This window comes from Loxodonta africana, chromosome 6 (assembly GCF_030014295.1).
Source record: "Loxodonta africana isolate mLoxAfr1 chromosome 6, mLoxAfr1.hap2, whole genome shotgun sequence".
In the NCBI taxonomy this organism is placed as follows: domain Eukaryota; kingdom Metazoa; phylum Chordata; class Mammalia; order Proboscidea; family Elephantidae; genus Loxodonta; species Loxodonta africana.
In genome coordinates, this window is record NC_087347.1 from 73,554,158 (window position 1) to 73,579,629 (window position 25,472).

Here is a 25,472-nt window from a genome sequence, read left to right on the forward strand (position 1 = left end):
TGGGTTACATTGTGAATGGTTGCAGCTTGCTTATATAATAAGTTGGTCACTTTTTTAATTTCTTTTAAGCAACAAGAAATGAGAGATGAACTCACCACACCATAGGAATATGTGTCACAAGTTTCAGACACAGGGAGACTCTGGATAACTTCTGGAGCCATCCACGGGAAAGTTCCAACCAAGGACATGTGTGTTGTATGGTTATGAAACCGAGAGGCGCCAAAATCACAGATCTGGGAAAAAGTGAAACAGGTATCACTTTTTACTTATTAACTAATAAAAGAATTGTCACACAAATCCATATCTAAAATTACCAAATATGTATTTTTAAATGAAAAGAAAGAGCCCTACCTTTAGTACTCCATCGCCAGCTATAACAACTGAAAAAAAAAAAAATTATGACAATCATCTCATTTGTTTGAAATGTCTTATCCTTAAAAAAAAAATTGTAAATATTTATTTCTAAGCTCAGTTTAGCATAATGAAAGGTAAAATCAAAGATTTACTGCATTGAGGGTTTTGCAAAAGAGAGCTGACATTAAAAGACAAAACAACTTAACTCCCTGAGGTGCTGATTTAAAAAGGCTTTCAAGACATCCATACGCAGCACTGTCCAGTAAAAAAAAAAGCACAGAGCAGTAGTTATGAGAAGCAAATTTTTACCTGGGTTCTGCTACTAGACTGTCACTGTGATACTGAGGATGCCATTAGCATTATTATCTCATGGTAATTACTTTTTATGGTCTATATGGTCTTCCTTCCCATTTGAAGAGTACTTTTCTTGAAAGCAGTGACAAAATTTATTCATTCACTTATTCATACATTTATTTAACAACTGTTTGTGAAGCGCCTACTCTCTGCAAGGTCATGTGCTAACTTGTGTAAGAGAAAAGTGAGCAAGACTGGTGTTGTCCCGCTCTCATGGAGCTTACAATCTTACAGGAGGGACAATTACACAAGCATCTACAGTAAAGTGGAATAAGCTGTAATGAAAGAAATAGAGTGCTATAGAAACAAAGAGCGGGAATATCTAAGGGAGTTTAGGAAGGCCAGAGAGTTTCCTGAGGAAGCTATGTTTATGCTAAGACCTGAAGAACAAATAGACATCAACCAGAAAGAGGAGACCTGGGGAGGAAAGTAGTTTTCTAGGCAGAAGAGTGAGCCTATGCAAAAGGTCAGGAGAAGAGGAAAAGGCCTGGTGATTTTGGAAGGCAGGAGCCAGGTCAAGAAGAGCCTTTCTGAGGTATGGAAAGTCAAAGGATTTTAAGTGGAGTGAAATAATTGAATTTGTAGTGTGAAGACTATATTAGAGTAGAATAAAACTGGAGGCAAGGAGATCACTGTACAGGTCGCTTAGTCCGAAAGAGAGATCTGGATGCTATGCTAAGGCTGTGGCAAAAGACAGGAGGGAAGCAGACCAAGTAGAAAAACATTTAGGAGGCAGATCAACCAGGTTTAGTAAATAATTGGATATAGGAGGAGAAAGAGGAGGAGTCAAAAATGAAATCAAATAAAGAGGCAGTATACCCTAATAAAGGTTATTTCAGTGAGTCTCATCAAACCACAACCAGCTGAAGGATGGTGTAAACTGCTAAGAATCACGGGAAACAAGTGGTTTAAGGTGAGTATCCAACAAAGTTCACCAAGTTTCTCAATGTTTAAGCTGGCAGTGAGGTCTATCAAGGGAAGTCTGTCTTGCAGAATTACAAATACAACATTAGATTACGATATCCTTGAAGTCTCAGTTTACATGGTATTCGTTTCTGTTTTTTCAAAGTCTAGCACAATGCCTGAGAGGTGTTTAATAAGTATTTCCTGAATAAATATATAAATGAGTAAAAAAAATAGAGGCAGTAGGGTGTAATGGTTAGAACAAAACCTGTTGGAATCAAACTAAAATTAAAATCCCTTTTTATTTAATTTCTGGCTTGAGAAACTGATGTTGCCACTTACTGAGAAAGGCAATGCAGGAAAAAGAAAATTTGTTTAGTGGGGGAGGGGAGATAGAGAGAAGATGAAAAGGTAAGTTTGGGACACAGTACATTTTAGGTCACTCAAAACATACATGTGGACATGTCCCATAAGCAGATGTATTTATATATTTATCACTTTGAAATTGAGGAGATCTGTCTGGGGTTGTTAATATGCAGATGGGGCTAAGGAGTGGGAGGATACAGAGCACAAGGGGGGAAGAAGCCAAGGGCAGAACTCTGAAGAACTGTTTCTGGTATTTCTTTTGTAAGCCATACAGTGCCTTGAACATGGTAGATGACCAATACTTACTAGTTGTTACTAATGATTTTGGTAAGTGGAGGATATAACCTTTGCATGACCTAATATGTAGAAAGAGCCTAAAGGTAAATTTGACATTGTAAGTGATAAGCTATAAATATTTTCATATACATATATATAGTATTTCATGTAATATAATACTGTAAATATTATATTCAGTTGTTTTTGAAAATATAGCTATAGCTTTTTTATTTAAATTTTTTAACGTGCATTAGGTGAAAGTTTACAAAGCAAATTAGTTTCCTATTTGATAGTTTGTATATAAAACATTCCATGACATTGGTTTCATTCTCCACCATATGTCAGCACTCTCCCCATTTCCCTCCTAGTCTCCCCATTTCCTTTTGTCCTGATTTTCTATCCCTTCCTGCCCTTTCATCTCTGCTTTTGGGTAAATGTTGTCTTTTTGATCTCATGTAATTGATTGTTCTAAGGAGCACATTCCTCTCAGGTATTATTGTTTATTTTATGGGCCTGTCTATGGTTGATGGTTTGGCTGAAAGGTGAACGAGAATGGCTTCAGTTCCAGGTAAGAAGAGTGTCTTAGGGCCATAGTCTCAGGGGTTCCTCCAGTCCCTGTCAGACCAGTAAGTCTGGTCTTTTTTGTGAATTTGATTTTTTCTGTTTTATAATTTTTCTCTCACTCTGTCCAGGACTCTCTGTTCATCTATAGCTTTTTACTCGTTTTAAGATTAACAACTGCTCATTCAAAAACCTAACATTATAAAAAACAAATAACATAGAAAATGAAAGTCTTTTTAGTCCCCTCTCTCGGGGGAGGAAAAAAAAAAACAACTCAAAAGTCTGGTCTATATTCTTTTACTGTTTATTTATTTTCTTATCAAACAATTACACAAATTGTGATTTTTAAAAATGGGGACATTATTGTTATACAGCCTTTACAGTGATGCCATGGCAAAACCCATAACTTACTTAATCGTTTTTCTCCCATGGGGAGACGTACTGATAAAATAGATTGAAAGGAAAGAAGTAAAAAACTTTAGAATGAAATTCTGAGCTTGAGCTAGAAATTTAAAAGTTGTAAAACTGATATTTTCTGATGGAGTCTAGATAATTTACTAAGGACTTCCTGTTAGCCAACTATATATCAAAAGTGTTTAGTTTCAGGAAGCTTATGTCTAAGAAGAGTCAAAGGATTAGTGATGATCCAGAAGAGGAAAAGGACAATCAGCCAGTGTAGACTGGCAGGGTCACACAAACTTCACAGTCCTGGGTAGGAGCAAGTACAGCTGGTCAGTTCCCTGGTCCTCTTCCTCCACCTGCCACAACTGCCCATTCTAAGGATCCCACAATTGGCATATATCATTTTGACTACAGTGATCTGAAGATTACGTAAAGATAAATAGTTCTTCCTCCTCCTTATAAGAATCACTTAGAAAGAGTGAAAACAACTAATTAATTGATAGCAAGATTTTTTAAAAAGTAGCCAGCTCCAGTGTTTACTTTAGCTAGTTCTGGTTAGCTAAATCATCCTACTGCCTTTCTGCATTAACTTTCAAGTGACGTAATGGAATGCTTTTGCATTCTCCTACTTGAAGGTAATGTCTAATCTTACAAGTTGTTTTAAAATACTCACTCCCTAAATTATAAAATAGATGACCATAAGTAACTTTACAAAGTACAGAAAAAGAGAAAGAAGAACAAGAAAGCCTTTACTTTCCAAACTCCAAAACATGCAGACCTTTTTTGGGTCCTGCTCCAGGTAATATGGGCATGACTGACATAAAAAATTTACACCAAATAATTCAGAAGTCACAAGAACAAAACTCATATTGCTAGCACAGAACCATCTAAAAACAAACAAAAATTAAAAATACATGGCTATGCACTTTGATCCAGCAATGCTTCTTTTAGAAAATGACTCTAGGGAAATAATTAAGGATGTGTTGAAAAATCTGAATTAAAAGGTATTAAGCTTAACATTTTTTTATCACAGAAAAAAGTAAACAATCCAAATATTCACATTCTGTGCTACATCCATACAGTGAAATACTACACAGCCTCTTCAGATGATCTACAGATTCTTGACATTCATTGACAGATAGAAGATTTTCATGGTATCAGTGATGAGTCAAAACAGAAAGTTATAAAAGCTATGCAGACTCTGATTATTTTGATATATAGGTGCATGTATTTGTAATAAAATAGGAAAAATAAAAATACGTGACTACGTTACCATTTCTTGACTTGAGATCTCTGTGAATGACTTTGACAGGAGCCTCCATATGTAAGTAGTGCATTCCTTTTTGTTCAAGAAGGAAGAAAGGTCTATTAGTATTATTTTTTCAACACTGTATCACTACCTTTCTAATGTAGACATCAGTCTTATCTTTCATGTGTTTGCAAAGAATTCAATGGCAGACACCAAATTCATGTGTTCTACTCATCTGTGATTGATAAAATAGAGGCAGAATATTTCTACATTGATATGCCAACTACAATTTATGCGCTTTAATTTGATTGTGGGAAAACCTAGCTTCTTACAACACCCTATAAGGGCACCTTAATATTCTGGAGTCTGCAATGAAGATAGTTACTCAGCTGGAAGAAGTACTCCATGACTAAGGTATTCCACTAGCAACTGCCTTCTAAATTAGCCAAATTTCTTTTTTTATTATTGTACTTTAGATGAAGGTTTACAGAACAAACTAGTTTCTCATTAAACAGTTAACACACATATTGTTTTATAACATTGGTTAATAACCCGAGACATGTCAACATTCTCCCTTCTCAACCTTGGGTTCCCTATTACCAGTTTCCTGTCCTCTCCTGCCTTCTAGTCCTTGCCCCTGGGCTGGTGTGCCCTTTAGTCTCATTTTGTTTTATGGGTCAGTTCAACCTTTGGCTGAAAGGTAAACTCCAGGAGTGACTTCATTACTGAGCTAAAAGGGTGTCCGGGGGCCATGCTCTCAGGGTTTCTCCAGTCTGTGTCAGGCCAGTAAGCCTGGTCTTTTTTGTGAGTTAGAATTTTGTTCTACATTTTTATCCAGCTCTGTCTGGAACTCTCTCTTTGATCCCTGTCAAAGCAGTCAGTGGTGGTAGCCAGGCACCATCTAGTTGTACTGGACTCAGTCTGGTGGAGGCCATGGTAGATGTGGTCCACTAGTCCTTTGGACAAATCTTTCCCTTGTATCTTTAGGTTTCTTCATTCTTCCTTGCTCCCAAAGGGGTGAGAACAGTGAAGTATCCTAGATGGCCACTCACAGGCTTTTAATTCCCCAGATGCTACTCACCAAAGTAGAATGTAGAATATTTTCCTTATAAACTATGTTATGTCAGTTGAGCTAGATGTTCCCTGAGACCATGGTCGCCAGAGCCCTCAGCCCAGCAATCCAACCCCTCAGGAGTTTGGGTGTGTTTATGGAGTTTCCATGACCCTGCCTTGTACAGGTTGAGCTGTAAATTAACCAAATTTCTGACCAAGGTTTTCAGTTTTCATTTGGATAATCTACAATTACCCCGTGTAGTTTGGTTTATTTTCTCAGTACTCATTCCAGCAAAGCCCTGGGAGTAGAGGTGGGGTTTGTTGTTGTTGTTGTTAGGTGCCATCAAGTTGGTTCCAACTCATAGTGACCCTATAGGACAGAGTAGATCTGCCCCAGAGGGTTTCCAATGAGTGGCCAGTGGATTTGAACTGCTGACATTTTGGGTAGCAGCCAAGCTCTTAACCACTGTGCCACCAGGGAGGTGGGGTAGGTATGGGGAATTAGGATTCATTAGTGATGTTTGGTTAAGAATTTTATGATCCTCAGATAAAAAAATACATTGTACTTACAACATATTTTATTCCCTTTTACAAGGATAAATCTTTGAGATAATCTACATTTAAATGTTCTTCAAAATTCTTTCCAACATATTTAGGCTGTAAATCCAGTTATTTCAGTAAATTAGGTATATACAACCTAAGTAGAGTTTTCATACTTTGAATTAAAAATATATATATATATTAAAGGACACATATTGCAGGTTTACTTCCTAAGTAGTGCTCAACTCTTTTTCTGTATTTATGTATCATCTACCCCCTTAGAATAAAGAAAAGGTACATCTGTCTACTGAAATATTTCCTCTCCCTTTATTACACAAGGTGTTTTTTCTAAATAATGAAATAAGTAGGCCCTCGTAATTAAAGCAGGCTCCTTTAATTAATGAACCATCCTCATAAATATAATCTATCGTTAAATTTTTAAAATAATCTATTATTCTTTTACTATTCTAATGTTTATATGTTGAAGAGCCATGAAAGAACAAAAAAAGTATGAGGATATCACTAAAAAGAGTTAAATTAACAAAAATATCAGTAATTTAAATGATCCTAAACATGATGTAATTGGAATAAAAAGAATCTCTTTTTTAATATGATGTTCTACATCTACCAAACTGAAAATTCAATTGCTACAACTTGGGTAAACCAAAAACCAAACCTGTTGCCACTGAGTCGATTCGAATTCATAGAGACCCTGCAGGACAGAGAAGAGCTGCCCCGTAGGGTTTCCAAGGAGCAGCTGGTAGATTTGAACTGCTGATCTTTTGGTTACCAGCTGAGTTCTTAACCACTGTACCACCAGGGCTCCACAACTTCAGTAGCGCTTAATAATCTTTATGACTGAATGTCATAGTTACCTGTCTCTTACTTTAAAATCAAATTCCTGAATAATTTTTCAGGTAGAATCTTTTTAGTTCATATTAAAGGTATAGAAAGATAGTTTCTACAATTGTTGACAAGAAAAGATTTCAAAAATAAAAACTGTGTTAAGCATATAAGCTTTAAATACAGGCAATTTCTTCCCCATGGCAGATATTATTATGAGAAAAAGTACCATAACTATTTGTGTACAATGTATAGTATACACTTTAAAGGTGTTTAGTATATATAAACATGGCAGTAATGCAATGAAAGTTCTATTTGTTTTTATACTCATCTACAATCCTGCCTTATTTTCATTGCAAACAACAAGATGACTGAAAAATACCTTTATCAGTTTTAAGAAATTCAGGATATCATAAGGAAAAAAAAAAAGTGACAGGTGTCACCGAGGAGACTTTGTGGAAGATCTGGTGACCATCTTGAGACTGGATCCAGGTTTACCTGCTGTGCCTGGTTCCTTTTATTCGCTGCTGATTGTCTTACAGGGATTTCAGGCCCCCTCCACTCTTCTTCCCCCTCAGAAATAAGAGGATCACTTTTCTGCTTTGAGGAAGTATCCTTTGAGCAGCAATGCTATGAAGTAATGTCTATTTCGAAATGCATAAATCAACTCTTATTTGAAATAAATTATTCATTCTTTGATTTCTCAACCTATTATTGCTTCAGTGTCAACAAGTTTCAAACGGTGGCTTCGATCATGGTCAAACTGAAAGGTACACAGCTGAATTTGAAACAGAATCAACAAGTCAAGCCTTCCTATTTGACCTGCAAGTTCTATACGCAGCTGTCAGAGTAGGTTGAAGCCATTCCTAAAGCACTCATTTTTTTTTTTTTTAGACCATTTTAAAGGATTTTTTACTGTTAAATATTAAACTCGTGACTGTAAATAAACAAGCCTCTTCTCTGTCTCACTGTTTTCACCTGAGGTCAAACATGTTAGAACCAGCCACACAAAAGTGATTTTATTACTTTGTAGGTTTTTTTAAGGTTAGAACATTGTCTTGCGGTCTACTCCCATTTTCTCCTCTATTCTTTATCTCTGCTTCTACTTTGCTAACTTAGTTCTGCTCCTTCTCTCCCCTGTCCTTCAGATACAGTGTGACCATGCTCTTGAGAAGCCCCGGAGAATGAATGAACTGATCCTGAGTCAACAGACTGGCCCCTCAGACAGAGAATTGTTTGGAGACAGGACCAGAAGGAAAGAGGTTTACAGGCTGGGAGCCAGGGAAGCTTTAAGTAGAGCCCAGCAGGAAGCAGAGTGACTGATATCTGTTGATTTGTTTGCCATCTATCCATTCTAAGTGCCATTAAGTAATAACATGGGTATAATTGACTAAGCACCCTAAATGCAGATGTCTGCAAGGTGAAGTGGTGTAAGCCAAGGCTGCCTGTATATGCATACACATTTATGTGAGTGTTTTTCCACAATGCTTCACAGTTCTCAATAACAGCACATCACCTTGCATGTAAACAGGTGGTCCCTGTGTACTACTGACATGAAGACAAGTGGCTAAGATGATACATGAAAATGGCTTGAAGAATATGAAATTTTAAGGCTGGTTTGAGAAACCTGGCACATGAATACACAATTAAGTTAATTAGCACAGCCAAAGCCTTAAGTACACCACTGTAAATGGAGAGTTTATTATTCTTACAAGGTAATGAAGTATCATTCAGCAGCATCATCTAGTATGCAACTTAAAAATTTTTTTTTTCACTTTCCTTGTTTGAAATTTGTCAGGTGTTGATGAAGCAAAGCAGACAAGATAATTCTCCAAAGGGACTTTGCTCCCCTTAACAAGTGCATTAACGTTTGTTTTATAAAGAGATGCTTGTAGAGAACACAGTAGTAAAATGCAAAGCAGTTAATTGCTCCAGTAAAACTTGGACATGCTTGCTTTCCCTGAATCCAAATGTAACTATCCGTACTCATTACTTAGATCAAGTTGTTTCCAAAGCACTTTGACAGTTATAAATAAGACTCAGAAACATTCAGTTAGGGAAAAAAAAAAAAAAAAAAAGATAAAAACAAATGGAATTTGAATTACTTTAGAAAGAGTTTATGCAGGAATTTATGAGGGAAAAAGAACTGGGCACCTTGTTGGCTGATACTTTAGGGATTTTATATATTAAAATTACTTAATTTCCAAAGATGATTTCCAAGTTTATATTGAATATGAAATAACAACTGAATTATCTGCATATGGCAGGAACAACAAAAATTTTTTTGGCAAGTAATTGCTATTTTTAGCATATTATTACGTATATAAAATGAGAATTAATCCTACAATAAATCACTTTTTCTGGGTAGTGAGTCTAAACAGAGACCCGTAGTACAGCAACAGAATTATCATCCTTCCATAATTCCAATCAATGACAGTGTCACAAAACATGGAAAAAATTGTTGCCCTGAAGTTTGCTGATTTTGTTGGAACTTGATTTTAGAGAAAGAAATAAAGGAAAAGAGAAAAAGAATTCAGAGGTAGAAAGGCAATGACCTAAAATATTATTTGTACAATAAACTGCAGAATTCTTACTACTTTTAATGTGACAAAAGAACATCTAAAGACACAGAATAACAAATGCTCTGACACAGTTCCCATCTCAGTATGGGAAATGCTCCCCGCCAGTTCTATGAGAATACAACGAAGCATTATTACCTTTGGCTACGTCGGTTGCCCAGGTCATAATGTGATCCATGTCCATCTCTTCACTTCTATTGCTGTTAATGTAATCATAGAGTGATCCCAGAGAAGCATATTCTATTTTTAAAGGAAAGAACCATACAATTAAAACCAAATTGTATTTCAGAAATAAGACTCTATTTTTCATTGGGAAAATGTGTTAAAGAACTTAACAAAAGACATCAAAAGTATACAAAAATTGTTTCATTCTGGTAGTGTCTAAAAGTTAGTATCAGCCTGGAAAATGATCTGTCAAAGACAAGACCACTAACATAGAATGAACAGTAAAACTTCACCTGGGGATGAAATAAAAAACCAATTAAACAGAATCAAGAAAGGCAAAGTAGTATTGGAAGTGTATATTTGAACAAAAGCATTCGGGTAAATACAGCTGTTTCTTTAAAAATTCTTATCCTTATCAGATAATGTTAAATATGTAAATCACACACTTTATGTGACAATATATCAAATAAATTCTTGTTGCATCAGGGTTTAGAAGATCCCTCAAAATTTAAACACAAAAGGAAAATAAAGCCAGAAAATTCCCCCCCATTTTTTTTAAAAAAAGGCTTTATTGATATACTTATTGAGGTATATACTATAAAATTTGCCCGTTTTAAGTGTACAGTTAGATGATTTTTTAGTAAATTTATAGAACTGGGCAACCACTACTGCAATCCAGTTTTAGAACATTCCCATCACCCCCAAACAGTTCCCTCCTGCCCAAATCCTGTGCTCGGTTCTCTCTATCTATGAATTTGCCTTTTCTGGGCATTTCATATAAATGGAATCATACAATATGTAGTGTTTTGTATCTGGTTTCTTTCACTTAGGACAATGTTTTTGAGGTTTATCCATGTTGTAGCAAGTATCAGTAGTATGTTCCTCTTTATCATTGAATAGTATTCAATAGTATTGTATGAATTTAGCACATTTTGTTTATCCATTTACCAGTTAAATAGACATTTGGATTGTTTTCAGTTTTTGGCTATAAATAATGCTGCTATGAACATTCATTTGTGTATATTTCTTTGTGTGGAAATATGTTTTCACTTCTCTTGGGTAGATTCCTAAGAGTGGAATTGTTGGGTCATATAGTAAATTTTTTTTTTATATAGTAAATTTATGTTCAGCTTTCTAAGAAACTGCCAAACTGCTTTCCAAAGAGGCTGTACCCTTTTATATTCACATCAGCAATTTAGGAGGGTTTCACTTGTCCACATCCTCACAAACACTTGGTATTGTCTTTTTTATTATAGCTATTCTGGTAGGTATAATTTTAATGGCATCTCATAGTGATTTTAATCTGCATTTCCCTAAAGATTAATGGGAGTCCCTGGGTGGCACAAAAAATTAAACACTCAGCTGCTAACCAAAGGTTAATGGTTCAAGTCCACCCACAGGCACCTTGGGAGAAAGACCTAGCGATCTACTTCTGAAAAATGAGCCACTGAAAAACTCTCCAGTTGTACTCTGACACACAAGGGTCACCACGAGTTGGAATCAATTCAGTGGCAACTAGTTTGTTTTTTTTTTGTTTTTTTAGTGACTAATGATTAGTCACGTGTACATATTCTAAAGAAAAAGTCTGAAGTTTGCCCATTTTTAAATCGGGTTGTTTGTTTTATTGAGTTGTAAGGGTTCTTTATCTGTTCTGGATTCAAATCCTTTATCAGATACACGATTTGCAAATATTTTCTCCCAATCTGTAGACTTGTAGTACTGTCCCTTCTTTTGTTCCTGATTTTGATTTTGCTGTCATTTCCTTTTGTTGACTTGCTTTTGATTTTTTTTTTTTTTGGTAGTTTGTTAACTTTGTTTATTGATTTAAGAAGTTTCTTCATTTCTGATACTGGCATTTAAAGTTATAAATTTCCCACTAAAAACTGCTTTACCTGTATCCCATAATTTTGATATGTTGCATTTTCATTTTCTTTCAGTTCAAAATATTCTTACATGTCCACTGTGATTTTTTCCTCTCGTTATTTAAAAATATATTGAGTAATTTACAAATGTTTGGGGGATTTTCCAGATTTCTTTCTGTTGATAATTTCTAATGTAATTTTATTATGGTTGGAGAACATACTTTGTATGATTTCTATTCTTTTAAATATATTAAGACTTGTTTCACAGACTAACTTATGATCTATCTTGGAGACTGTTTTGTGTGTGCCTGAAAAGAACATGTATTCTTTGTGGGATGTCCCTGGATGGTACAAATGGTTAACATTCTTAGCTGCTAACTGAAAGGTTGGAGGTTCAAGTCTATGCAGAGGCATCTCAGAAAAAAGGCCTGGCAATCTACTTCCAAAAAAATCAGTCATGGAAAACCCTATGGAGCACGGTTCTAATCTCACACATATGGGGTTGCCTTGAGTCAGAATCAACTCAACTGTTTTTTTAATTTATTCTTTGTTGGGTGGAGTATTCTGTATAGGTGACTTAGATGGAGTTAGTTGAGAGTGTGGTTTAAGTCTTCTACATTCTTGCTGGTTTTCTGTCTAGTTATTCTATCACTTACTGAGAGTGGGGTACTGAAATAAATTATTATTGAATTGCCTATTTCTATTTTCAATTCCATCAGCTTTTGCTTCATGTATTTTTTTTTATTATTATTTTGTGGTTCTACGGTTAGTTATGGAAGCCCTGGTGGTGTAGGGGCTAAGTGCTACAGCTGCTAACCAAAGGGTCGGGAGTTCGAATCCACCAGGTGCTCTCTGTCCTATAGGGTCGCTATGAGTCGGAATCAACTCGACGGCACTGGCACTGGGTACTGTTAGGTATGCGTACACTTGTAACTGCTATATATTCCTGAAGTATTGATCCTTTTATCATTATGATGATTAAACCTATCTGCCTGTAGTAATATTTCTTAAAGTTTATTTTGTCTGAAATTAATGTAGTTACTTAACCTTATGGTTATTGTTTGTATGGTATGTCTCTTTCCATCCTTTTTCTTTCAACCTATTTATGTCCTTGAATCTAAGATGTATCTCTTATACACAGCATATAGTAGATCCAAAAAACCTGTTGCCATCAAGTTGATTCCAACTCAGAGCAACATTATAGGACAGAGTAGAACTGCCCCATACAGTTCTCAGGGAGCGGCTGGTAGATTTGAACTGCCAATCTTTTGGTTAGCAGCTGTAGCTCTTAACCACTATACTACCAAAGTTTATATAATAGAAAGTGTATATCATTCTTGCTTTTTTACCCAGTCAGACAATCTCTGCCTTTTGATTTGGGTGTTTGGACCATTTACATTTAATGTAATTACTGATATGATTAAATTTACACTTGCCGTTTGTTTTCTACCTGTTTCATGTATTTTTTGGTCCTGTGTTCCATCTTTATTGCCTTCTTTTGTGTTAAATAAGTATTTTTTAAACGTGCCATTTTAATTCCTCTGTTGATTTTGTTTTACTGTAATTTTTGAGTGATTTTCTCAGTGGTGACTCAAAGGATGATAATATATATCTTTACATAGCACAATTTATTTCAGATTATTATTAAGAACTTTGCTCCAGTATGGCTCCATTCCCTCCCTCACCCTTCATGCTACTACTTTTATATATATTACATCTACATATGTTATAAAGCCAACAAAACACTGTTAAAATTACTGCTTTTTATAATCATATCTCTCAAAGACATTAAGAGAAGAAATAGAACAAATATGTTTATATAGTATTTTATATTTATCCACATATTTACCATTGGTGGTACCCTTCATTTTAAATTACTGTTTGGTGTCATAACCTTTAAGCCTGAGGGATGTTGTTTCTTATTTCTTGTAAGGCACATCTGTTAGTAACAGATCCCGCTGCTTTTTACTCAGAAATGTATTTTGCCTTCCTTTTTAAAAGACAGTTTTATTGAATGCAGTTTTTTTCTTCCTTTCTTTCAGCACTTTAAATATGTCATTCTACTGCTTCTGGCCTCCACTGTTGGCTTTTCTTCATGAGTATGGGAAACACATTCCTCTTGCTTTATGTGTCCTACAATTTTTTTAAATTGGGTATTTTAGACAATGTATTTAGCAACTTTAGATTCTGACTTTCCCTAGAAAAGCTGTTTTTCAAAAAAATTTATTTTTGTTGTCGAGAGTATGTACAGAACACACACCAATCCAACAATTTCTACATGTACAATTCAATGACACTGATAACATTCTTCGAGTTGTGCACCATTCTCACCTTCCTTTTCCAAGTTGCTCCTCCGCCATTTACATAAACTCACTGCCCCCTGAATTTCTTCTGTAATCTTTCAAGTTGCTGTTGTCAATTTGACCCCACAGAGACAGATCTTCAAAGAGCACAATGCTCAAGGCAGACATTCTTTACTAGTTAAACTACAGTTTAGTTTTCAGAAGACTTCAGGGGATATTTTTGGTTTAAGGTTTAAAGATTATTTCAGGGCAATAGTTTCAGAAAGTCTGGATTCCATGAGAATTTGAATGAAAAGTTGCTCTTAATGTTTACTGTTTGTTCGTTTACCAACTTGCCTGGGCTAAACTTATGAAAACTGCCTCTCCTATGGTATGCCAACTGCCAATTTCTCTCAGGTTTTTTTTGTTGTTGTTGTTGTTCAATTCTTGTTTTTCTTTCTGAGCCAGGCCTCTTAGGATTGTACCTATACAGTTTAATGATCAGTCAATGGTTATACAGAAGTTATGTTCAAACACCTCAGCTGATGTATCTGTTTGGGAGTATATTAAAAATTCGGGCCATTTTCAAGTCTTTCCTGGCTTTTACTTCTCCCTGGGCCTTTTTTGGTCTCCTTTTTTTTTTTTTTTTTTACCCATGTGTAGCCTCAGGATCAGCAGAGTATGTGGATAGCTTGGCACTCTCCAATCTCTGTTCTGCGTATGTGCTGCCTCACTCAAGAATATATTTGCCCCAGCCACAACCATTTGGACTGGTAGAGCTGTTGGCCCTCCTTCTCACTTGCCACCAAGATCATCACTTTCACTGACAATGCTGCTGGATATGGGCATTACCCACTGGTCCTAATCTGGTGAGCACCCTTTGAGTATGACAGCAAGCTTCCAACCCTCCGTGCTGACCAAGCCGGGGTAGAGAGGGTAGGGAGAGGATGACAGTAACCCCAGGCAAGAACATTACTGATTCTCACTGTTCTTATCCAAAGTTCGGCAGTTTTTCAAGCCTAAAAACTTCTCAGATTATTGTATGCCTTTGGTTGGTTTCCAGAATGTTGAACATTTTGTCCAGATTTATACATGCTTTTTGCGGAGAGGATTTGCTGACCTCCTAACTCAGCCATAGCTGAAGTCCTTTCCAAAAAACTCCTTTTTAATATTAAAGGTCAATTTGGAGAAAGGTTGGGTCTCATTTTAGAAGGTTGAGAATTATCCTATTCCAACTTAATGATTTATAATAATAATCACTATCATAACGATAATATCTTTAGTTTGAACAAATAACTATAAAAAACTTCTATCTATAAAGACTTAAGGAGCTCTGGTGGTGCAGTGTTTGAGCACTTGCTGCTAACCAAGAGATTAGCAGTTTGAACTCACCAGCCGCTCTGTGGGAGAAAGATGTGGCAGTCTGCTTCTGTAAAGATTTAGAGCCTTGGAAACCCTAAGGGGCAATTCTACACTGTCCTACAGGGTCACTATGAGTTGGAATTGAGTTGATGGCAGTAGTTAAAGACTTAAGTTAGGAAATTACTCTGAATCCAAAGTTGATTCATGCAATTAAAGGTATGTCACTATGAGAAATTGTACCTTAGGAAAAACTAATACTCTTAGCAAAACGTTAATTATCTCAGTGTACAGGACTCACTTTTTGGGGGTAATGTTTACTTTGACATCAGAGTTATGTAACAGCTATCAGTCAAATAGTAAAAAATTACAATTATAACCTTAGATGAACAAAAGAATGGCAGAGAAAGCAAGCACTTTAAATTTTACTATTAAATAAAAAAATTAAATAGCTTGGTCCAATTCCAGCAATAAAGGTGTTAGTAGCCTATACTACCATATACTCTAGATGATTAAGCTGGCCCTCGGGAAATAAAAACATTTTTACATACTATTCAAATCTTTTTTGTTACTAAAATAGCATTCAATACAAGATTACCTGATGACCTTTACGTGTTACTGTACATGCTCAAATGTAAAGTTCATCTCCACCACCAAATATTTATCCCTCAGAAAAGAGAAAGTCACCGTATATTCAGATACTTTCAAAATTCCTCATGTTACAGGTCACTCTCTCAATTACCTTATTTTGAACAACAAAGCTGTTTGGGGAAAAATACATGAGCCAGAAATGGCCTTAGTCAAAGCTAGCTTTTAAAGGCTTTTAGAGGTTACCTGTATGAATAAGGAAAAAAACACATACAAAAAAAGTAAAAAATTGAGCACAGATATGGTAATTATTCCTGGAACTATGAACGCTCAATTGCAAGTGTGGGATGTCACTGAAAACAAGTCTTCCAAAGATCACTTTAAAAAGCAGTACAGTTATGGTTATAATATACCTTAAGGGACTACGATATCCAACAATCCTAATGTTATGTAACTGGGTACTTGTAGCTTGGGATATATATCCAGAGACAGCATCATACAGAGATCCAGACACTACTATATTTCAAACATCTTAAGGCAACAGTGAAGATGATGTACTCTGAAAACTGTTAAGAGAGCTTAAAAGTGCTTATAGTGATGATGAAGGATGTGGAAGATGCATGATTAAATGAAATGGTTTGGAAAGGCAATATTGTTACATCATATTTCATATTAACTATTTTAAATAGGCATTGCTTTAATCTTTATGGTCTTCTCATTGGAAACTGAGGGCTCACTACACACACAGATGGTTATATGCTTTCCAAACCACTTAATTTCTCCCTATAAAGAAGTTTATTGGACTTAAGTATAAAGTATTTGTTTAAATTCTCCATTAAAAGGTCATTGAGAACCATATTAAGCAAACACTTCCTTTTGATTTTGAACATGATTTTTCCCTTTGAGTTTTATGGCAACAAGAACTGGTTTTGAAAAATGTATAGTCAGTATTGCTGAAACAGGAATATTTCTTTATAATAATATATCACCCAGACAATGCTTAATTTGGATTATGACTAATAGGACAAATGAATTTAGGTAGATATCTGGGATTTCTTATAAGAAGATGTGACATTTGTCTCTAACTGGCTATTAAGAAAAGACCAATACAATATCAAAGTATTCATGCAAATTAGATGTGTCTGTGCTTAAAATAAATCAAGATCAAGTTAAAGGAAATGAGATTAGGCACCTAAAATTAATGTTTTCCATGGTTGGGTTAAATGAGAATTTGAGCCTGCTAACAAATCACACAGGGTTAGTAGACTCAATTTAGAATAGTGATAAGGGGCAATGTGGAACAGGAATAAACTTAAGTTCATAGATATCAGCCTCTGAGCACTGAGATGTCAATTTCCTAAGCCTCTGGGATCCTAAACCACCTTCTCCAAAACTGTAGGACCCAGTGCCACCCTTTAATTTTAAATTACCAGATACTTTGTTTGGGGGTTCCTCTGCTCTGACTTGCCACAGAAGAGCTGCATGATCTGGTGTCTAACAACTCCTTCTTGCTTGGCCCAAGGGCTACCTCACTCCACATAGCCCCAAATGCCCTCAAGTATTTAGGCTGGTTTAGAAAATGAATGAATAGACATAGCACAGAATTAAAGGTTTTCCAAAGACCAAAGAAAAGATGATTCTGTACATCTTCTCTTTTGATTTTGGAGTCTAAAGTTGTAGTCATCCCATTTCTTTATAGATTTAAGGGAAGGACATTTATTTCCCTTCCAAGGAAAATAAAATGGCAGCTTCCTCTTGGACTCTGCCTCAGATACCCTTATTAACGGATTTTATAAGTCTGTAATGAAAAGTTTCAGCAAACGCACACACACAACTGTACACATACATACTCTCACCCTAGAGATCTTGTATTCTAGTCCCTTCATTCATAGATGAGAAACTGAGCTATAGAGAAATCACAGGTAACCCATCTATGTAGCTTTGGCAAAATCAAAGCAAGATCTCACATCTCCCAATTCCTATTCCTTTGCTCATCTCATTACATCACTCTGACATATCATTCTTTCAACCCCCCTGTATGAGTGACAAGAGTTGCCAGCTGTAACAACTTCTTCTATCTACAAAAAAACTCAAGTTAAAATGGATTCAAGCCATTCAAGCTCTCCTCTCCTTCTCAGAAACACCAACATCAGAGAAAGACTATGGGGTTCTAAAGACGGGCAGATAGGTAGGCTAGGTCTCTGTCTGTCTCTCTTTTTCTCTCTTCCCTTCCCCACACTAGTGCTTACTTGTGTTCATTTGAAAGGAGCCTTGGTGGCATGGTGGTTAAATGCTTGGCTTCTAACCGAAAGGTCAGTGGTTCAAACCCACCAGTTGCTCCATGGGAGAAAGATGTGGCCATCTGCTTACATAAAGATTAAAAAAAAAACCACCAAACCTGTTGCTGTTGAGTCAAGTTGCTCAAAGTGACCCTATAAGACAGAGCAGAACTGCCCCATAGGGTTCCCAAGGAGCAGCTGGTAGATTTGAACTGCCAAGCTTTTGGTTAGCACCGAGCTCTCAACTACTGTGCCACCAGGGCTCCTCACCAATTATAACCAAAGATTTGGGGTAGGATACATAAGAGCAGGGACTGCTAGAGGGGTGCATGAAAGAAAGGATGGGCTAGCCTAATACAAATACTAAATAAAATCACACTCCTCATCAAACTACTTGGATTCTTTCTCCATCTTTTTAGATCCAGGATGAATATGCTGGCTAAGAATGAATGTGCTTCCCATCCTCCTTGGAAATGAGATTAAACTCTTGAAAAAGGAATGCACACCATGACTCAAGTTCCTTTTTCTGCTCTGATCCTCTCTCCTCAAGGAACTAAACAACTTCATAAACAGATCACTGAGTTAGTTAAACTAAAATCTTCTTCTCAAAAAGCATTAAAAACCAAGAGTAGAAGAAGCAGAGTTCTTAACTTCTTCAGAGCATCACACTTTTATTTGCTAGATAAGAATCACTTCAGCCATGAGTGAGGATCAGAAAATTACTTTCGCATTTATAAAGTAAACACAGCTAGTAAAAATTAAACGCAATGGGCCAGGAAAGGAAGGGTAATATGGTAACTCTCAGAGACCAGGAAACTTTAAATCAAAATCTCACCTGAAAGGTTAAGAGTGGTTTATACCTAACAATATAACCCATTCCCAGGATCAAGATAAAAACTGCCACATAGCCCACTTCAGGGACGGATCTAAAATAGCTGAGGACAAATGAACTTTTATAGGTAAAGAGTAGAAAAGGAGCCCTGAGAGCACAACGGTTAAGTGCTCAGCTGGTAACCGAAAGACTGGCAGTTTGAATCCACCCAGTGGTTCCACAGGAGAGAGATGTGGTGATCTGCTTCTGTACAGATTACAGCCAAGGAAACCCTATAGGCAATTCTCCTGTCATATGGGGTTGCTATGAGTCAAAAACTGACTTGATGGCACCCAAAAATGAATAAAGAGTAGATGCATGTAAAGCTGTCTGCAACTTGAAGATGGAAATAACAACTACATGTCCCTTTGAATTTAAGAACCAAGGTGCTCATAGCCTTTCAGAACGTAGCTTGTCTGCAAGAAAAGGAGCTTCTATATAAAATCAATCTGAGAAACGTATATCACTCTGGGTAGCTGTGTGACCTTGGGAAAATCACTTAAATTTTTAGAGCTTCAGTTTCTTATTTTTAATAGAAACTATTTTACCTATCTTGCAGGGTTATTTTAAGTATTAGATAACTTCTGAGAAAGTAGTATCTAATACAATCTTTTTTATTGAGGGTGTTTTGTTATTTTCCACAAAGATATTCCAAGTTTTTATCGATACAGTATAAGACAATAGAACTAATCTTTTAAGGTTTTCTTGTTTTGTTTTGATCAAAGAATTGCCACGATAAAGAACCTGATCAAAGTTATTCACTGTAAAATTGAGCATTATGGTTATTATAGACCTAAGGCATAAAAAAAAAAAAAAAGGCATATCACCGGATTATACAAATATGGCCACAGAATATAAAAAAACATGTCTTTCTGTGACAAAATTTTCTCTGTGTTTCTTTTTGGGAAGGATAGTTTCACCAGTTATAAGCTGCTGCTCCAAATTATATGACAATTTAGATCAAGATTATTACCAACTCAGATGACCAAACCTGAAAAATACTGCTCTCAAGTCAGAGACCTTGAAGAAAGAATGCTCTAATGGGATTAAAATGTCTTGCAAAGAATTACAACATGAACAGCTCAAGAAATCTTAATTTGTAAAAGGTCACAGAGTTACAAAAAACATCGCTCATTTCAGCTAATTAAATAAAATTTTAGTTAAACGGCACCTTTAAATATTGGTATTGCAGCTGCAAGTGCATTTAAACAGCATTTACACAGATATAATTAGCACAATTAAACATGGGTAGAAGTGGGAACACCATTCTTAATTATATTGATATAATCAGTTTTATTAATGCTTTATGGCAACAAAAGTGACATCTGACAGTAGCATACAATTTGTCACCGAACCTAACATTAAGCATTTTAGCCTATTAAGGAACCTAAAGCTAGGTAATTGGGGAAAGCAAAAGTCAAAGAAAGAGTTCCTACCTGTGACGATCCCATAGTTGGGCGGTTCAAGAATTACTCCGTAAAACTGGATGATGTTTCTATGACTGAGGACACTGAGGATTTCTGCCTGTTCAAAAATAAAATGCAAAATTACAAAAAAATTCACATTGATAGTAGTCACATAAAATAGGCCTTCTATTCAATATTCTTGTATATACATTTACAGACATATATATGCTCAACGAAACCCTGGTTGCGTAGTGGTTAAGTGCTATGGCTGCTAACCAAGAGGTCGGCAGTTCAAACCCCCCAGGCACTCCTTGGAAACTCTATCGGGCCGTTCTACTCCATCCTGTAGGGTTGCTATGAGTCGGAATCAACTCGACAGCAGTGGGTTTTTTCGGTTTTATATGCTCGACAAGAATGTAATACTGATAAAACTCAGTCTATACCAGCATTCTGGAAAGTTTAACATTTTTTATCAAAGCCTTCTGAAAATTTAAAAGGAAAGGGGGTCGAGATGAGGCAACAAAAGAGGTGCTTACTAGCATGCTGGCACAACTCGGGGTGCAGAAGGATAACTGACAAGGGGGGATGCCGTAGTTATGTACAGATTAGCCTTTTTCCCAATAGTCAGATATATTTTTTCTGCAGAATGTCTCTTCTAGGAGGCTGCATCAGAACTGACATTCTACTGGTTGAGTAAGTAGTCATTACAAAATTAAGGAAAGGGTTTTTAACTATTAATGGAATTCCCCATGAACAGTGTAATGAAACTCTGCCCAGTCCTGCATCACCATGATCAGTTATAGATTGAACTGCTGTAATCTATAGGGTTTTCACTGGCTGCTTTTGAAAGTAGATCTCCAGGCCTTTCTAGTGCAATGATTTTAATTCAAGCTCTAAAACTCTCCATGAAATAAAGGGTCCTAATCTGATACAGAAATGGGAGTCATCAAAGGTCTATCCATAAAAAGGTTTAATAGTAATGTCCTTATCAGGGTAGGAAAATGTCTGTGCAGATTATTGTGACTGCAGTAAGACATATGACTGCTTGCTCCTATTCATTTCTGGCTGGGGCTCCTTTGCTAATTTGCTCCTTCCTCCCTTCCTTCCTCTTGTCCTCCCTCCCTTCTTTCTTCAGGAAAAAATTACAGAGGTTTTATTTTGTCAATAGTTCTGGAGAGGAGTTGGTTATTTTGTTGTTAGTTTTACTGTACCTGGAATTTCTAAGTCTTTATATAGGGAGGAGGAGACCTGGTAGCCCAATGGTTAAGCACTTAGTTGCTAACAAAAAGGTCAGTGATTCAAACCTACCAGCTGTTCCAAGGAAACAAGCTGTGGCAGTCTGCTTCCGTAAAGATTATAGCCTTAGAAACCCCATGGGGCAGTTCTACTCTGTCCTATAGGGTTGCTATGAGTCAGAATCAACTTGACGGCAACAGGTTTGGATACCAAAAAGAACTGGTAGACATTCAACCATTTCAGGAGGCAGCATATGATTGAGAACTGATGGTACTGAAGGAAAGACGCCCAAGCTGCACTGAAGGCACTGGCAAGAAATAAGACTCTAGGAACAGCGGAATACTAATTCAGATGTTTCAACAAATGGATACAATGCTGGAAAAGCTCACTTGTCTATGCCAAGAAATTTGGAAGACAGCTGCCTAACCAACCAACTGCAAGAGATCCATATCTGTGCCCATTCCAAAGAAAGGTGATCCAATGGAATTTGAAGATTATTGAACAATATCACATGTAAGTGAATTATGCTGAAGATCATTCAAAAACGGTTACAGCAGTACATCGACAGTACACTGCAGGAAATTCAAGCCGGATTCAGAAGTGGAAGTGTAACAAGGGAAGTCAATGCTGATGTCAGATGGATCTTGGCTAAAAGCGGAGAATACCAGAAAGATGTTTACTTGTGTTTTATTGACTATGCAAAGGCATTCAACTGTATAGATCATAACACATTATGGATAACATTGCAAAGAATAAGAATTCCAGAACACTTAATCGTGCTCACGCAGAACCTGTACACAGACCAAGAGGCAGTTGTTTGAACACAACAAGGGGATACTGCATGATTTAAAATCAGGAAAAGTATGTATCATAGTTGTATCTTTCCGCCACACTTATTCAATCTGTATACTGACCAAATAATTCGAGAAGCTGGACAATATGAAGAAGAACTCAACAGGACTGGAGGAAGACTCATTACCAACCTGCAATATGCAGATGATACAGTCTTGCACGCGGAAACTGAAGAGGACTTAAAGCACTTACTGATGAAGATCAAAGACTACAGCCTTCGGTATGGATTACATCTTAACATAAAGAAAACAAAAATCTTCACAACTGGACCAACAAGCAACATCATGATAAACCAAGAAAAGACTGAAGTTGTCAAGCATTTCATTTTACTTGGATTCACTATCAACGCCCATGGAAGCAGCAGTCAATAAATCAAATGATGCATCGTACTGGGCAAATATGCTGCAAAAGACCTCTTTAAAGTGTTCAAAAGCAAAGATGTCACCTTCAGGGCTAAGGTGTGCCTGACCCAAGCCATGGTATTTTCAATCACCTCATATGCATGCTAAAGCTGGACAATGAGGACCGAAGAAGAATTAACACCTGTGAATTATGGTGTTGGTGAAGGATATTGAAATATACCATGGATTACCAGAAGAACAAACAAATCTGTCTTGGAAGAGGTACAGCCAGGATGCTCCTTAGAAGGGAGGATGGCAAGCCTTGGTCTCATGGACTTTGAACATGTTTTCAGGAGAGACCAGTCCCTGGAGAAGATCATGCTTGGTGTGATAGTTTCGGTTGTGTGTCAACTTGACTGGGCCATGATTCTCAGTGTTTTGGCAGTCATATGATGTTGTGATCAGTTCCATGACGAAATTTGATTCGTGATCGCCTCTATGATGGGATCAGCTGTGAGTAGCCAATCAGTTGAAAGGGGGTTTTCTTGGGCGTGTGACCCACATCAAATATAAGTGGACACTGTGGCAGGGTTCGTGGGCTTTTGTCCGCTCTGGATCCTGCAGCTAGCTCCTGTTCGTCTGACCACCGGTTCTCGGGACTTGAGCTAGCAGCTTACCTTTGGTCTTGCCTGCTGATCATGGCATTCGTTGATCTTTGCAGCCTGTGAGCAAGAGCTCTGCTCTCTGACCTGCCAATCTTGGGCCCACCAGTCCCTGCAGCTACATGAGTCAGGAGAAGCATCTACCCTGATCCACAGACTTGGGATATTCCAGCATCTACAATTGTGTGAGCCATTTCCTTGATATGAAGCTCTCTATATATTTATACACTTTACCGGTTTTGCTTCTCTATAGAGAATCTAGCCTAAGACACTTGATGAAGTAGAGTGTCAGTGAAAAAGAAGAAGACCCTCAATGGGATGGACTGACACAGTGGCTGCAATGATGGGCTCAAACAGCAATGATTGTGAGGATGCCACAGGACCAGGCGGTGTTTCGTTCTGTTGTACACAGGGTCGCTATGAGCCAGAACTGACTTGATGGCACCTAACAACAACAACATATGGTGGGGTACCATTAGCTTAGTTTGCCATGTTTCCAGTAACTGGCCAACACACAGGTTCCAAATGGTCAAGTCAGTCAGAGATATTAAGAGGTATTAAACATCAAGGTCTTAATATCCTTCCTTTAAAGTATTTTCACAATTTTTAAAAATAACATTTTTAATTAATTAGCATGTACATCTTCAGAGCAGACTCCTTTCCTTCTATTTAAAACTTTTCCAACCTAATTTCAAATTTAAGTTTGTTTCTTTAATTTTGGTGACCCAGAATTCTTAAAGAAATCCTTAAAGAGTCTGCCAGAAATCCTTAAAATAGTTTGTGCCTTTAGAGCTTGTTTTACATTCTTTATAGTCTATAGATGTATTTTATATGTATTTATGTGATAAATATATTAAAAATAAATTGAGTTCGCTTCCTTTTGTGAAAGAAAGTAAAGACACTTGCAGCAACCTAGATTACTACAGAATAAAAGCAATCGTTTAATGAAGAGCCACATCATTAAACCAGCAGGCTCCACTCGTATCTTACATTTGGAACAGACTTTTCTTCCTGGCTATCAACAACTATTTCTCTCTATTTAACAGCAGGATTGTGTCTCACAAGATCCATCCTTCTTCCTGTGATATGACAACAAACTCAAAAAACCCGTTGCCCTCAAGTCAATTCCGACTCATAGAAACCTTATAGGACAGAGTAGAACTGCCCCATAGGGTTTTCAAGGCTGTTATCTTTACAGAAACAGACTGCCACATCTTTCTCCCGTGGTGAGTTTGGACCGCTGACCTTTTGGTTAGCAGCCAAGCACTTTAAGCACTGTGCCACTAGGCGTTAAAAATATCCCATGTACACTTCTGCTGCCCACAATGTCAACTGCTCCTTCTTGCTATCTGGTGTGTGTTGTGTTTAAACACAGTAGTCCATGGACCTGACCTCTGAGGTCCTCACCAGTTCTAAGATTTCATTAGCATATGATGGGGAAAGAAAGAACCGGGGCTCATTCAGGCGTTCAAATGACATAGGATCGCTACTGGACTCTGCATCCAAAGTCAAAGGCTCTCCCAAAGACAGCTCTGTCTCCAAAATACTAACATACATGGTCCAGGGTCAGAATACTCCCCAAAAGTTCAAGAAGATATGACATGATCCCCAATTTTTTAAAAATAAGGATTATGTGTAGAGGAGATTGAGAAAAAATAAAACATTATATTAATTGTAGTTACCTACCTCTAAGTACCAGAAAGAAGGATGAGCAATTTTTAATTTCTTGATATTTCCTGAATTATTTACAATATGTCTATGTAACTTTTATAACCAGGATAAGCAAATACATGTGTTATCCATATGAGAGGATATATATTTATGTTCTTTATATCTTTATACATATTTTTATATCTTTACATATTTGTTAATTATATCTGTAATACATGAAAGATCACCTAAATATAAAATTAAAAATATTTATGTATTTGTATAAAATTCTGATTATCCCTAGGAATGGTAAAAACCCTGGTGGGCTAGGAATGGGTCAAGAAGAAATAAATTTTTTTCCTTACCTTCTCTAGACTACCCTAGGCAGATAAAAACTAGTTTAGTTAACCTCAGAAATGAAGTTTCTCCTGACACAGCT

At 36.7% G+C, this 25,472-nt stretch overlaps 1 protein-coding gene across 5 annotated transcripts in view; it reads right to left on the reverse strand.

The window, feature by feature from the left end:
• MAP3K20 (mitogen-activated protein kinase kinase kinase 20) overlaps nucleotides 1-25,472 on the reverse strand; it is a 206,603-nt gene that overhangs the window by 98,903 nt on the left and 82,228 nt on the right. For all 5 annotated transcript variants that reach the window (XM_064286992.1, XM_064286991.1, XM_010602818.3 and 2 more), the window contains exons 3-7: nucleotides 20,323-20,410; nucleotides 9,619-9,720; nucleotides 4,490-4,555; nucleotides 352-380; nucleotides 96-233 (exon numbers count right to left, since the gene is read on the reverse strand). In XM_064286992.1, coding sequence (XP_064143062.1) covers nucleotides 96-233; nucleotides 352-380; nucleotides 4,490-4,555; nucleotides 9,619-9,664 — 279 coding nt within the window. In that variant the 5' untranslated portion in view covers nucleotides 9,665-9,720; nucleotides 20,323-20,410. The remainder of the gene's footprint in view (nucleotides 1-95; nucleotides 234-351; nucleotides 381-4,489; nucleotides 4,556-9,618; nucleotides 9,721-20,322; nucleotides 20,411-25,472) is intronic.